The sequence below is a fragment of the Patiria miniata genome, unplaced genomic scaffold (assembly GCF_015706575.1).
Source record: "Patiria miniata isolate m_02_andy unplaced genomic scaffold, ASM1570657v1 HiC_scaffold_10, whole genome shotgun sequence".
NCBI lineage: Eukaryota > Metazoa > Echinodermata > Asteroidea > Valvatida > Asterinidae > Patiria > Patiria miniata.
The window spans coordinates 3322132-3334394 of NW_024037048.1; the positions used below are offsets into that span (position 1 = coordinate 3322132).

Sequence of the window (12263 nt, forward strand, 5' to 3'; positions counted from 1 at the left end):
TGCAAAAACAGATTAAGCTGAAATTTGGAATACATACTGAGATGATTTAAGTGTTCAACTACTTGTGAAATACCAACTTGAGGGAATTCCAAGAAATTGAGATAAATACATAGCTTTACCAGTAACCAGTATTGACGTTTTGGCATCTGACGGTAATTTTTTTTCACTGACATGAAGTTTAGAATTTTTTCTTCCGTTTATAATTTAACATTTCAATCATACTGAGCATATTTTCTGAGAAACACAACGATCAAAAGGCCATGTTTTTTGGGGTGCATGAATTTCACTGCTCTATTATAGCTTCCAATGGCAATGCTTAGGCCTTTGCAACCACATGGCTGGGTATGGGTGGGTTGCACTGAAAGGAATGGCAGTGAGAATTGGACTGCATTGTACAGGTGTAAAGATTTATTGGTGTGTCAATGACTACAATACAAAAAATCTGCAATACAGCAACAGAAAACACAAATTTGGATTGCAATATTTGGTTTTAAAGTTGATAAAAACATTAAGCAAATAGTGGACCATTTCAAGGACCGGAAGTCAAATTTTGTCAAAAAATTGTGGACAGCACATGTTATAATTGGGATCAAAACATTAGCCATTTAAAACTACTTCCAATACAAGTACATGAACCGGTTTATGCGCCTTTGCGCATTTCAAATTGGTTTGTGTTTACATTCAAACTTCTATGAATACTTTAACAGTTTAGCTTAGAATTGATTGAGATTTTCCAAATGTTTCTATTGCTATTTTCAGACATCAGGATTCCACTCTTCTGGAAAGACGTCGACCACATAAAAAACAGAGGAGGTATGTCATCCAAACTTTCTTGTTAAAAAGTAACATTGTTTGGATTATTGTAGTCAGAGTTTCAATTCCAACAATTTTTTTTATGGGGCTGTGTTGATAATTTCAAATTCATTTTCTTCTTTGGTTCATCTCTGATTGTCTTTTTTTGTGAGGGAATTTTACTGTATTCACTGATTGCCAGTTTACCCGAGCCTATCCAAGCAATAAACCATCATCCTCTAACTCGATTCCCATCCAGTCAAACTCCAACACCAGGGTATGTTGGAATCTGTTAGGATGAGTACTGCGCTAGTAGACTGATTATGCTTTACATGGGGTGAGGCATACCATAACACATTCTGACTGTTTATGTGTACAGTTTACCATATGGTGTTGGAATTTGCAAGGATGAGGATGGTTCCAAGTAAATCAGCCTAGGGGGTTATGGTTAATGCATAAAGCCTATTGGCTTTGAGTTTTGCCATGTATGTGCAATGTGTAGTTCCATACTACATGGCTTTGGAGTTGTTTTATGATCACAAAAAGTTCCTATTTTGGTCCACTCTAGAAGCTTGACTCTGCGAACCTTGCCACCCAACTGAAGTCTGTTTGTAACATTAGTATGCCAGACAGCCCTGTAGTGAGTTACCATATTTCCTATTGATGGGGCACACATCCACCCTGTGATTTGAACCTTCCTTTTTCCTGAAAACAGGGTGCCTTAAGGCCAAGATTACAAAAAAATGGTCGGATATTAATTAACCTCATACATGTTTGTGAATGTGTACAAGTACTGTAGGACATTCATTTTAAAGTGTAATGATGCCTTCAATGCCAAGTTTTATTGACAAGTTTATCATGGAAGGGATTTAAAGGTACAGTCCATCATTTGCAGCTATCCACAAAGTAACTGACATGCATTGTAATTATTGTTGAAAAGCATACTCGGTTTAAAGACAGTAATGGGACTAAACTCCCTGTTAAATTATTCTTTCTGGCAAGCTGTCATTTTGAAGAGATTAGTGAAAGAAGGCCTTTCAAACGATGCGTCTAAAATCGTTGGAAATTTCCGTTTGGCCAAAAAAAAAAGTCTCCGGTTTCTGGTATGGAGCTTGCCCAAAAAGTGGTGCGGCGACGCGGCTTTTTTTTTTTTTTACCTGTTTTTTTTGCTTCAAATGTCGGCTGATGACTGCAAATGGTACCCGACTAAACTTAGTGCAAATATTATGGGAGTCCAGAGAGGCCCCATAAAGCTTATTCTCGATCATAACCCCATCTAAAAACACGTTAAAATTGTGCAGCAGCAGGATTCCAGTCAAACCAGTGAGTTTGGCGGTTTTGAAACATCATCTTTCATTGAAAAAAAAACTTTTTCATTTTGCCGACGCGCATGGCTACGGCGACGCGCATGGCTACGGCGACGCGCGCGCTTACCAGAAACCGGAGACTTGTTTTTTATTGGCCTTAGTAGTTCGTATTTTTTATTCGACGAAGTGCGCACAAGCGTTGACATGATGCACACACGCTCACGGTTGCAATAATTCGTCAGTTCAGTGCGCGACATCGCGTAGCTCTGCAATCGGCTCAGTGCGAACATATCTTGAACACTGAATTCAGGCACAATTCAAAACATGACTCAGCAACTTTTGATTTTAAATCGAGATCCTACAATATATTGTTTTCTTGGAATATAGAGCATTCACTGAGCCGAAACTTCATCAAGTTTAGTTCACCACCACAGAGCATCTCGAATCACCCTGCACCACCCTTCCCTAGATTTTGAACACTTTTGTTGCTTCAAACGAACATAATGCACAAATTACAAATGATGGACTGTATCTTTAATGATGGAATTTTGAAATGATTATTGTCAAAGGTATTATCTTTGGCAACACAATCATATGTTCCAAATCATTAATCCCATGCAAATGACATTTTCCTGAGATATTCCATTGCTTGGGTGTTTGCCAGTCTTTTGCCATATTTGTCCCCTGCACAATTGCATTAACTTCCTCTTCCTCTTTCCCAATTGAGGAACTAAATTACTTGTTCTTCAGAAAAACATTCCGAGGTTCAGTATTAAAAGAGACTACATGTTTATGAGAGATAAAGTCAGGCATGACATTTTTCAGACTTTTTGTCTGAATTCAGACTTTTTGAATCTGAGAGAAAGACATTATCAGTATAGAAAGATATTTGCATCTTTCAGACCTTTCATCAATTTTCAGACATTGTTTTCATTGACAATCTCATCCCTGTAAAGTGTACTCTGAGCCACCTAGCACAGTACATGTACGTGCAGCACGCAATTTTCCCATCTAAGGACAGTTTTTGCACAACGTGCGCTGAAAGACATGGCCAGGGGGGTGTTTCACAAAACAAGAAGTGAAATTGTTGAACAAAATTGTTGAACATTTGTGAATTTTGACTTGCTTTGACTTTCTGACTGTATTAAACAAATATTTTTGAAATGGGACTAGAGCCCTTGATGTGGATAATGTCCCTCGCCTTTTGCTTGGGTCATTATCCAGGGCCCCAGCCAGTTTTAAACATACTCAAATTAGGTTTTGCCCTTCACCGACTTATAAACACTGAATACTCAGTGTGTTACATGTACCTCCTGAGTGAAAGTTGGAAAAAATCACTCGGGTGGTACTCTAATTGATTTACATCACCCCGATGAAAATATTCCATCTTATGAATAGTTTAATGCGGTACCCATTTGCTATGTACATCAGACTCAAACCAGCCAACCGATAGCTCGGTGGTCGAGTGGTAAGACGTCTGCACTAGAAGGTAGTAAGTCGTGGGTTCGAGTCCCACCCAAGTGATTTTTTTTCAAAATTTTACTCGGGAGGTAACACACTGAGTATTCAGTGTTTATACGTCGGTGAATTAAGGGCTAAACCTTGTTTGATTTACATCACCCCGATGCAAAATCTTATGAATAGCTAAACATACTCGTTTAAAGCTGGCCAAGCATGCATATTCATTCCCATTATATACATGTACCGGTAACTTGTCAGACTTGACAAATAGAAGCACTACTTTCCAGCAAAGCCTTGCATAGATCTACATTGCACATGTATGTGTACAGGAAGTGAGCATTTGACGTACATGTAAATGTATTTCCAAAAATAATGTACAAGGCCCAAATCCGTTGCCATATACATGTACATACATGTACGTAAGCTGGGTTATCTGCATGGCTCACTGATGCATTATCACTGTTCAGGGATTTAAGAGCAAATCCTCTTTTAAGCCCAAAATCTGCTTTGACATCTACATGTACACTGTACCCAAGTCAGCTTTTCTTGTGCAGAAATTTTTCTCGTGAAACACTTTTCTAAAAAAAGAAGAAGATAATTGTAGATAGTTTGCTTGTGAATTTGCAAGTGAGGAACACAGTATTCTGATCTAAAATCCAGTTCAGATTATTTAGTAGAACTTTCTAAAAATTTAATTAAGTTTAAAGAAAAATCTCATATTAAATTCAGCCTTGCATGCTGCTCACACATTCATCGGGTCAATTTAGCAAAGTGACGTGCCAGTACATGTACATCTCAAAACAAGTTGGATGTTTTCCAGCGTAATCAGGGAGGAAGCACTCTGTAGATGCAAAGGACAACTCAACTTCTTAATTTAAGACATATGTTAGAAGGTGAAGGTCACTTCAGTGAGTGGTGTTGGGGGGGGGGGAGTCCTTGTACTGTTCTGTCTATTGATACACTGTGCAGGAACAGTAGATGATGATGTGTAGCCTTTTGGAAGGACATGGTGCGCATTTTCACATCTGTCCATAGCCTTGCGTATGGTGCACTATACGCGCAACAAATTTTCATAGGAGCAATCCCGCAGCATGCAGCTGTGTAGGGCTGTCTTGAATATATCGAATATTTGAATATTGGATCATGAATCGAATATTTTGAATAGCTTTTTGCCAGTTTGAATATTCAAAAAGAAAAACTATGCATGTGCACACAAAACTGTGATGTTATTTTAACCGTAAAGTTGGATTTTTTTATTGTCGGATGCCACTCTTTTGTCGACGGTAACTTTTTTGGTCAACGCCTATTTATTGGTCCCATTTTAGCTTGGTAAAGTCCCTTGGCAGTTATACAGTACACATATACTAATTACGAAGGTTCAATAATCTGAAGGTTCGATAGTCCGAAGGTTTGATAGTCCGAAGGTTCGATAGTCCAAGGGGCCCATTAGTCCGAAACTAGCATAAGGTTAAATAATCTGAAGGCTCGATAGTCCAAATCGACAATAAGGTTGAACTTCCCGAATACACAGCATTGGACACTATTGTCAATTTGGACTATCGAACCTTGTGTGTTTTTGGAATAATGAACCTTCGGACTATTGAACCTTGTTTTCGTTTCAGACTGTTGAACCTTCGGACTAATTCACCTTATTCTAAATTCGGACTACCGAACCTTTGGGTAAATGAAACTTCAGATTATCAAACCTTCATGACTAAAGCACCTTCGGACTATCGCAGCAATGTTCGGATTAGCGTTTCCGGACTAATGACAAATGAGCCCACAGTTACGGGAAATTCCTACGTTCAGACTATCGAACCTTCGGATCAATAAACTTTTGGCCTATGATACACTATCAAACCTTCGAACTATTGGGCCAGGGACAGCGGAACTGGGGGGGGGGGGGGGCAACAAAAATGCCCCTCTTGCGGATATAAATGTGCCCCCTCGATCGAGATGAAAACAAAACTGCCCCTCAAATGCACACGCATAAAAGCACATGATAAAATAAAATTGTCTCCTCTCTTGTAATGCAAAACTGCCCCTCAAAAACACAAGAACGGTGCCCCCTCTCAAGATGGAAAACTGGCCCCTAAAAATAATAATGCTCTTCACGCAAATATAATGGTCACTGAAACTGGCCATTACAAGCAACAGTGCCCCTCTCGTGATAAAAAAGGTCTTTCCACACAACTAGGTAAAAGAAACACAAAGAGCAAGACGGACAACGTATTCATAATTTGTTCCTCGCATATAGGTTTATAGTGAAATGAACGGGACCATTTTCTTTTTCTCCACTTTCACACCGACGGAAGGTGCCCCTTTTTCTGGACAAGTGCCCCTTTTTGGTGTTGCCCTCCCCCCCCCCCCCCCTCCCCAGTTTGATAAGTGTTCCGCCATTGAGCGTGGCATAAGGGATCGGCCTTTTGAGCGATTCTAATGCACAAAGTTCAAACCAGGAGTGACAAGTGGTTGTATATTTGTTTAACCTCCTCAGACCATCACCGGTATGCCGTGTTCTGCCTCCTCAAGATTGGTTCAGACATCAACAGCACCCAGTTGGTAACCAACGTGGACCGAACAGCAACAGACGTGAATTTTGAAGACTCGTTCATTTTGTAAGTTGACCATGGCCAATACTGGTATCATTTTGAGCAGGGCTTCAAAGTACACACTGTCAGTTGATTTAAAGTGTGGGACTAGTACTTTCAATGATTGATCAAAATTTGTTGTCAAATGTGTTGCCTAGAAACAAACTTTTGGGAGACACTTACCAGTCCTAAATTCTGCATGACCATAGACCTGTATGACCGTAGACCAGTACATGTATGTTACACTATTGAAAACAAATGTAACAACTACGATATGCTTTCATGGATTTTGATGGAACTTGGATGCAGTGACCCTTGGTTGGGAAGACACTATTCTTCATCGATTTACTGAGGTCCAGTGTTATGTAGGGGTCATTGTTCAAATATGCTTCAAATGTTTCTTTGTCTACAGAATTTGATTGCTTTTAATGTCACTTGGATGGAGTGATCCTTGGGTGGGGGTTCATCACAAGTCTTCCGAAAAAGGAGTTTAAAGGTCATCTAGGGGCCATTTGAGGTCCTTTAAAAATGCACAAAATTTGACTTTAAAAAACCCCACAAAACATGTAGGGATCGACTGAGAAAAAGGCGACACATGCGGACCACTTGTTAAAACTACTAATCCATTGTAGTACTCCAAATGCTCCATTTGAATTCCCATTCAAGGGACCCAAAACTTTTAAAATCTTGCTAAACCTGAAAGGATTTTTGGTGGATTCAGAGACACTTTCCAAACAAATGAGCAATGAACAAACAAGGCATTTATGTCCCAAGTAAAATATTCTTTTGTTTTGTTTCCTCCCTTTCCATCAGTGAAAATGTATCCCCAGACTTCCAGTTTACCATTGAAGTTTATTCCTACAATCTCCATGATGACATGACGATAGCGAGCACGCCCCAAAAACTGCGGCGGAAAATCAACTCGTTCTCCAACAGTGTCGGCAAAACAGTGGGGCGAAGACTACAAGCAAGCATGTCAGCAGGGGTGAGTTTGCTGTTTTCAATGACATAAAAATGCCTCTTTAGGCCTACTTGAATTTTATAAAAACAGAATATCAACATCATCCTTTACAATAATCAGCCAATAGGTCTCGTTCAAATGATGTCATTTCCTACAGACCATCCACGTGCATCGACATTTTGAGCGTCAACTTGCATAACGCACATCAGCTGTGTCGTATTTTGAACACATTTCAAGCAACAAGCGCATGTGTTTGGAACATTTTCAACACTGCGCAATGCGTGCTCGATTGCGTTAAATACGCAGTTGCAGTTCTCCTACAGAGATGGCCATCGTTGAACGAGCTCTGTTCAGAGTATTGCAGCTTTTCTTTAGTGTGAGTCACTTGAATTGATGTTTATCACTGAACGATGTACAAATTTATGTCCTCAAACTTTAGGGCCTGTTCGTTTCATTCCAGATCCTGATCAAGATCATGATATCCAGCGCCGAGCTAAACAAACAGAACCACTCTCACTCCTTGAATCCTTTAGGCGCACACAAATGTCATCTGCTACAGATTTTGTACACAGAAGGTCTTTTTAATGATAACCTATCTATAATTTCCAGAAAAAGTAAATCAGTTGTGCTATTTTTAATCACGAAAATACATTCTAAAAGAATTATGAAAACGAATTGTCACAAAGGCTCATCTGAAGCTTCAATTCTACTAAAACATACATGTACTCAGCAGATTGCACGAAACCTTACCCAATGGCGCAACTCTGCTTGCACTACAATTTATTGCGTAAGTTGCGCAACATTTCACACTGTGCAACATTTCACTTATGAAACATTTCACGAAAGTCGGATAGTGCGTAAGTCTGCGACTTGGGCAATAAATTATGGCGCAACTTGTGCAATCATTTTAGATGGCATTAGTTGTGGTGTAGCAACTGAAAATGACATATTTTACCAACAAATCTGGACTGTTGTGGATCCCGTTATTGCACAACTTATCAAGGTTGATACAAGGCACTCACAACTCTAGGTTTGAAGTAAATGAATTTATATTTTAACAGAATTTTGACAGTTGCCGAATGATTCCGAAGAAAGTCGAACAAAATAATTTTCAAAATGACGGGCTGAGGCGATCCAACAACTGTTTCGCTAACGAACAAATTCACACACAAATGGCGATCGTAAATCCTCTTGCTATCCTCATCCAAGATGTTAAAATTATTTAAAACATTGTGCAGCTCGCCAAGTTTCTTGAAATCGATCGTAAGTTTAATGCGCAGCTGCGCAACAGATTTGTTGCGGAAGTCTGGCGCAAGCTGCGAACTTTTTCGTGAAATCGGATGCAGCTTTTTTCTCTCCGTCCGTCGCGCACATCGCCATCTTGATCTTGCGAATCCACCTCGCGAGTAGGATCCATTAAAACATGATCTGGAGCAGCTATCAATGCGTCAGATCCAGTGATGTAGTGCCTTGATGCTGGGCCTTGGCCTTAAGGCTGCCTTAAGGCTGGATTTTAGGGCCTTGGCCTCGAGGCTTGAGGGCAAAAGCCTTGGCCTTGGCCTTGAGGGTTCAGGGCCTTGCAATTTTGAGTCAAGGCTCTTCAAGGCCCATAGATTTTTGCATTTTCCAGATAAATCTGTTCGAAATTTTGCTGTTACCATTTTAATCGTATTACCATGGAGGAGGGAAGCACCCTATAGATTTGTGTGTTGGGCACACTTCCACTTTTGTAGCATCACATTTTGTTACCATTGTAGTATAGATTTGCTGCAAAAATATTCCGTACACTTGTGGGGCTAATGAGATGATCACTTTAATTGCATATAACTATGGAATAGATCTGATTGGTTGTATATCTCCGTGATAAGTGTTGGGCCAGCAAATAAAAATTTCCCAAATCAGTTTCTTGAATCCCCCTTTTGTTACACTTGGGAGAATTGTGTGTCAATATAGAAGTAAATCATTATTTTGTTTAGTTAAACCATATTGAAGACCTGAACTTATACTTTAATAGATACAATGCAGTCATAAAACGGTGTAGGCCTATGCGAGCATGTTGATTGCAATTAAAGAAATGTTGTTCTTCGTAACGAGCAATTCGTGATGATAAGGGCGGATCCAGGGGGGCCAAAAGGGGCCATGCCCCCCCCCAAAAAAACCCCCCGAAACCATATTTTTTTTTATGTGACGTCGTAATAAAGGCAGGCAATGAGTACACCACTATCTTTTCCTCAAAAAACATCGGTTAAAATGTTCAGAAATTGCCTCAAATCGCACCACAGAGCATCTCGAATCCAAAAATTTTTTCGGGGCCCTTAAGCGGGCCCCGAAGCCCAAGCCGTAGTTTTTGACCCACTTTTTTGGGGGGACCAAAATTTCTTTGGCCCCCCCCCCCCCCCCCCCCCCCCCCCGCAAATTGTGTTCTGGATCCCCCCTTGCGTGATGATGTGTCACTCATGTGACTATAATTAGTTCTATATTAGTGGTCATTTCATAAAACAGGGCCTTGGCCTTGGCCTTGGCCTTGAGGGTTAAGCCTTGGCCTTGAGGGTTAAGCCTTGGCCTTGGCCTCGAGCTTTGAGGGTCAAAGCCTTGGCCTTGAGGGTCCAAGCCTTGGCCTTGGCCTTGGCCTTGAGGGTCAAAGCCTTTGCTCCAACACTGGTCAGATCACTGATTGCGATCCGGATCTGCGCGGAACAAACAGGCCCTAAGACTGCTTACAATGAAACCAACATGCAGAGTAGGGCCCTGATTTGAAGCTTAATTTTGTTCATGCTAAACTGTTTTGCTATTTCAATGTTTAATGCAGTTTCATTCACAGACACACATCATTCACAGTTTTATTCACAGACACACCCAAAACTAAAGGCCAAAGAAATTATGGGTAATTGAAAACTACTAACAAATTATTTTGAGATTTGTTTTTCCAATGGAAACATATTGGTTGCTTTTGTCAACAAATTGGTTAAAAAAAAATTCACATTTTGAAATTTATTTTTTAAATTAGTTTAAGTATTAGCAATTAATTGTTAATTCAGAGTTGTGAGAACATAATTTGATTTGGCTCATTTGTGCAACTCTCAAAATTGAATCCTAAATTGATAGTTTTTGTTGTTGCTATTTTGATGACTCCAGTCCAATGAGGAATCCCTGAATCCATCAGAGATGCCAGGTACTCCGAGGTTCCACCTCGTCGCCTGCTCTAACCTCACGGTCAACGACGTCAACCCAGTCACCAAGACCCATGACTTGAGCCTGGAAACTGGTAAGCGTTAACCACTAATCATGCTTGTATGGCCAGTTCATACCAGTACTTTCATAACGTCAACAACTGAAGTTTCATTGTGATGTTCTCCCTGTTACCTTGATGAATTTGTTTGACACTGAAAAATTGCACGTAATGTACGTTTTCTCTGTTTTCACAAAATGTGTAGTATCCAGGGATCTGAAACTGTAACAGGATGCACCCCACTTCAAAAGCAATTTATCTTACAGATTTTTATTTAAATTGAGCCAAAGTCCTTCAAGTCATGGGCCTTCAACATTCCTGAGGCTGAACGCAGAGACAGAACTGAGTTTTATAAAAACCTCCACTTGTAGCTTTGAGCAGTCGACGGGAGCAGCATAATTGCCAACTCTGAGACAGTGGGAGCCAGTGACATTTGAAAGATGTCACTACAGTGGAACGTCGCTATAACGAACATTGTTATTAGCGACAGAAATTGATCGTAATAGCGATCGTTCGGTATAGCGATTTTACAAATTACTGGTGGCCTCTTTTGACCATTGTTGTAGTGTAGTTGCGTTTACAAACCACGCGCAAGGTCGCCAAATGTGTTCATTCATCTTTCTAATTCCGTAAGCAGAACTTCACCCTGTATGCCCTGGTAGTTACTGAAAGATGACTTTGTACACGTGCGACTATTGGATCATGTAATTATAATTTTTGAGCTTACACCGGTGGCTTTTTCCTTCATATCCATGGGGAAATAATAGCCATTTGTCGCTCTTCTGCTGACATTTTCCAACAACAATGTTCGGTACGTTTCATGCACAAAAATCGGGAGCCAAGGCTGATGTTCGGTATAGCGGAATGTTTGGTTTAGCCGAACGTTCGGTATAGCAATGTTCCACTGTATTGAGTTCCTGTAGTGGCCAACAGGCTCAGACTCTGAATCTGTTTGGTCATGGGATCGATATAATGGACCTGATAGATATTGAAAACACAAAGCAGGCAGCTTCCTTTGACATCTATTGTATGTTTTGAACAGTGTTTCTATCCAAGATACTGGGAGGGGTAAGAATTAATGTAGGTTTTAGGAGAACATTTCAATTTTTCTTATTCCAGGCCAAATAATTTAATTACTAACATTTTCTTTAGATATTTCATTTACAACTTAATAATTTATGTACATAGATGTTACCCAGATAAATGGTAATTTGTAAAATAGGGACCTGGAAGCATATGGATCATTCTATAAATTTGGGGTCCACTTTTTTCCTGCCCCTGTTACATCTGACATCAATGATTTTGTAATTCTGGATGCACCCCTTACATGTTCTCAAATTCCTCCAAGAGTGATTATGTGTTTGAAGTCATTAAAGGGTCCAGGCAATGAAATGTTATTAGGAATGGATTTGTACAACTTTCGACTCTTCTTAAATGTATGAAAACTATTTCACATTCCCTGTCGGTTAATTTTATTGAAAAATTGCACACCTTTAACCATTTAAACATTTTCCACGTTTTTCGAACAACTGAGGGTGCTGTTGCTGTGATGTCATTTCAGGAAGACACTGTTCAATTTAGGGATTTTCTGTTCATATTGTGAACCAAAAACTTATAGAATAACCCCATATTTGTCAGCCAATTTGTGTACTAAGTTTAGCTCCCAGAAAATAATCCCTGCTACTTTAAAACCATTCTTCTTAAATCTGTCTTGTCTCATTTTTTGATCTCCAATAGATGACAATGCTCGTCCCCATTGCCTTCCTCTGTTTGGTAATGTTTGCTGTCGCCTGGCTGCCCAGCCCAATTGCATGGCACAGAGTCTGTCCCAGGGAATTCTTCATTTACAGGTGAACCAGTGTTCAAAACTTGAGACTGTTACTAGCATATTTTCAGATCAGGGACACATTTGTCATGACTCT

At 39.9% G+C, this 12263-nt stretch overlaps 1 protein-coding gene across 6 annotated transcripts in view; it reads left to right on the plus strand.

Moving 5' to 3' along the window:
• LOC119735606 (rhotekin-like) overlaps positions 1–12263 on the plus strand; it is a 41191-nt gene that overhangs the window by 19863 nt on the left and 9065 nt on the right. For all 6 annotated transcript variants that reach the window (XM_038209375.1, XM_038209384.1, XM_038209393.1 and 3 more), the window contains 5 exons: positions 760–813; positions 6058–6178; positions 6965–7136; positions 10248–10377; positions 12079–12191. In XM_038209375.1, the coding sequence (XP_038065303.1) occupies positions 760–813; positions 6058–6178; positions 6965–7136; positions 10248–10377; positions 12079–12191 (590 nt within the window). The remainder of the gene's footprint in view (positions 1–759; positions 814–6057; positions 6179–6964; positions 7137–10247; positions 10378–12078; positions 12192–12263) is intronic.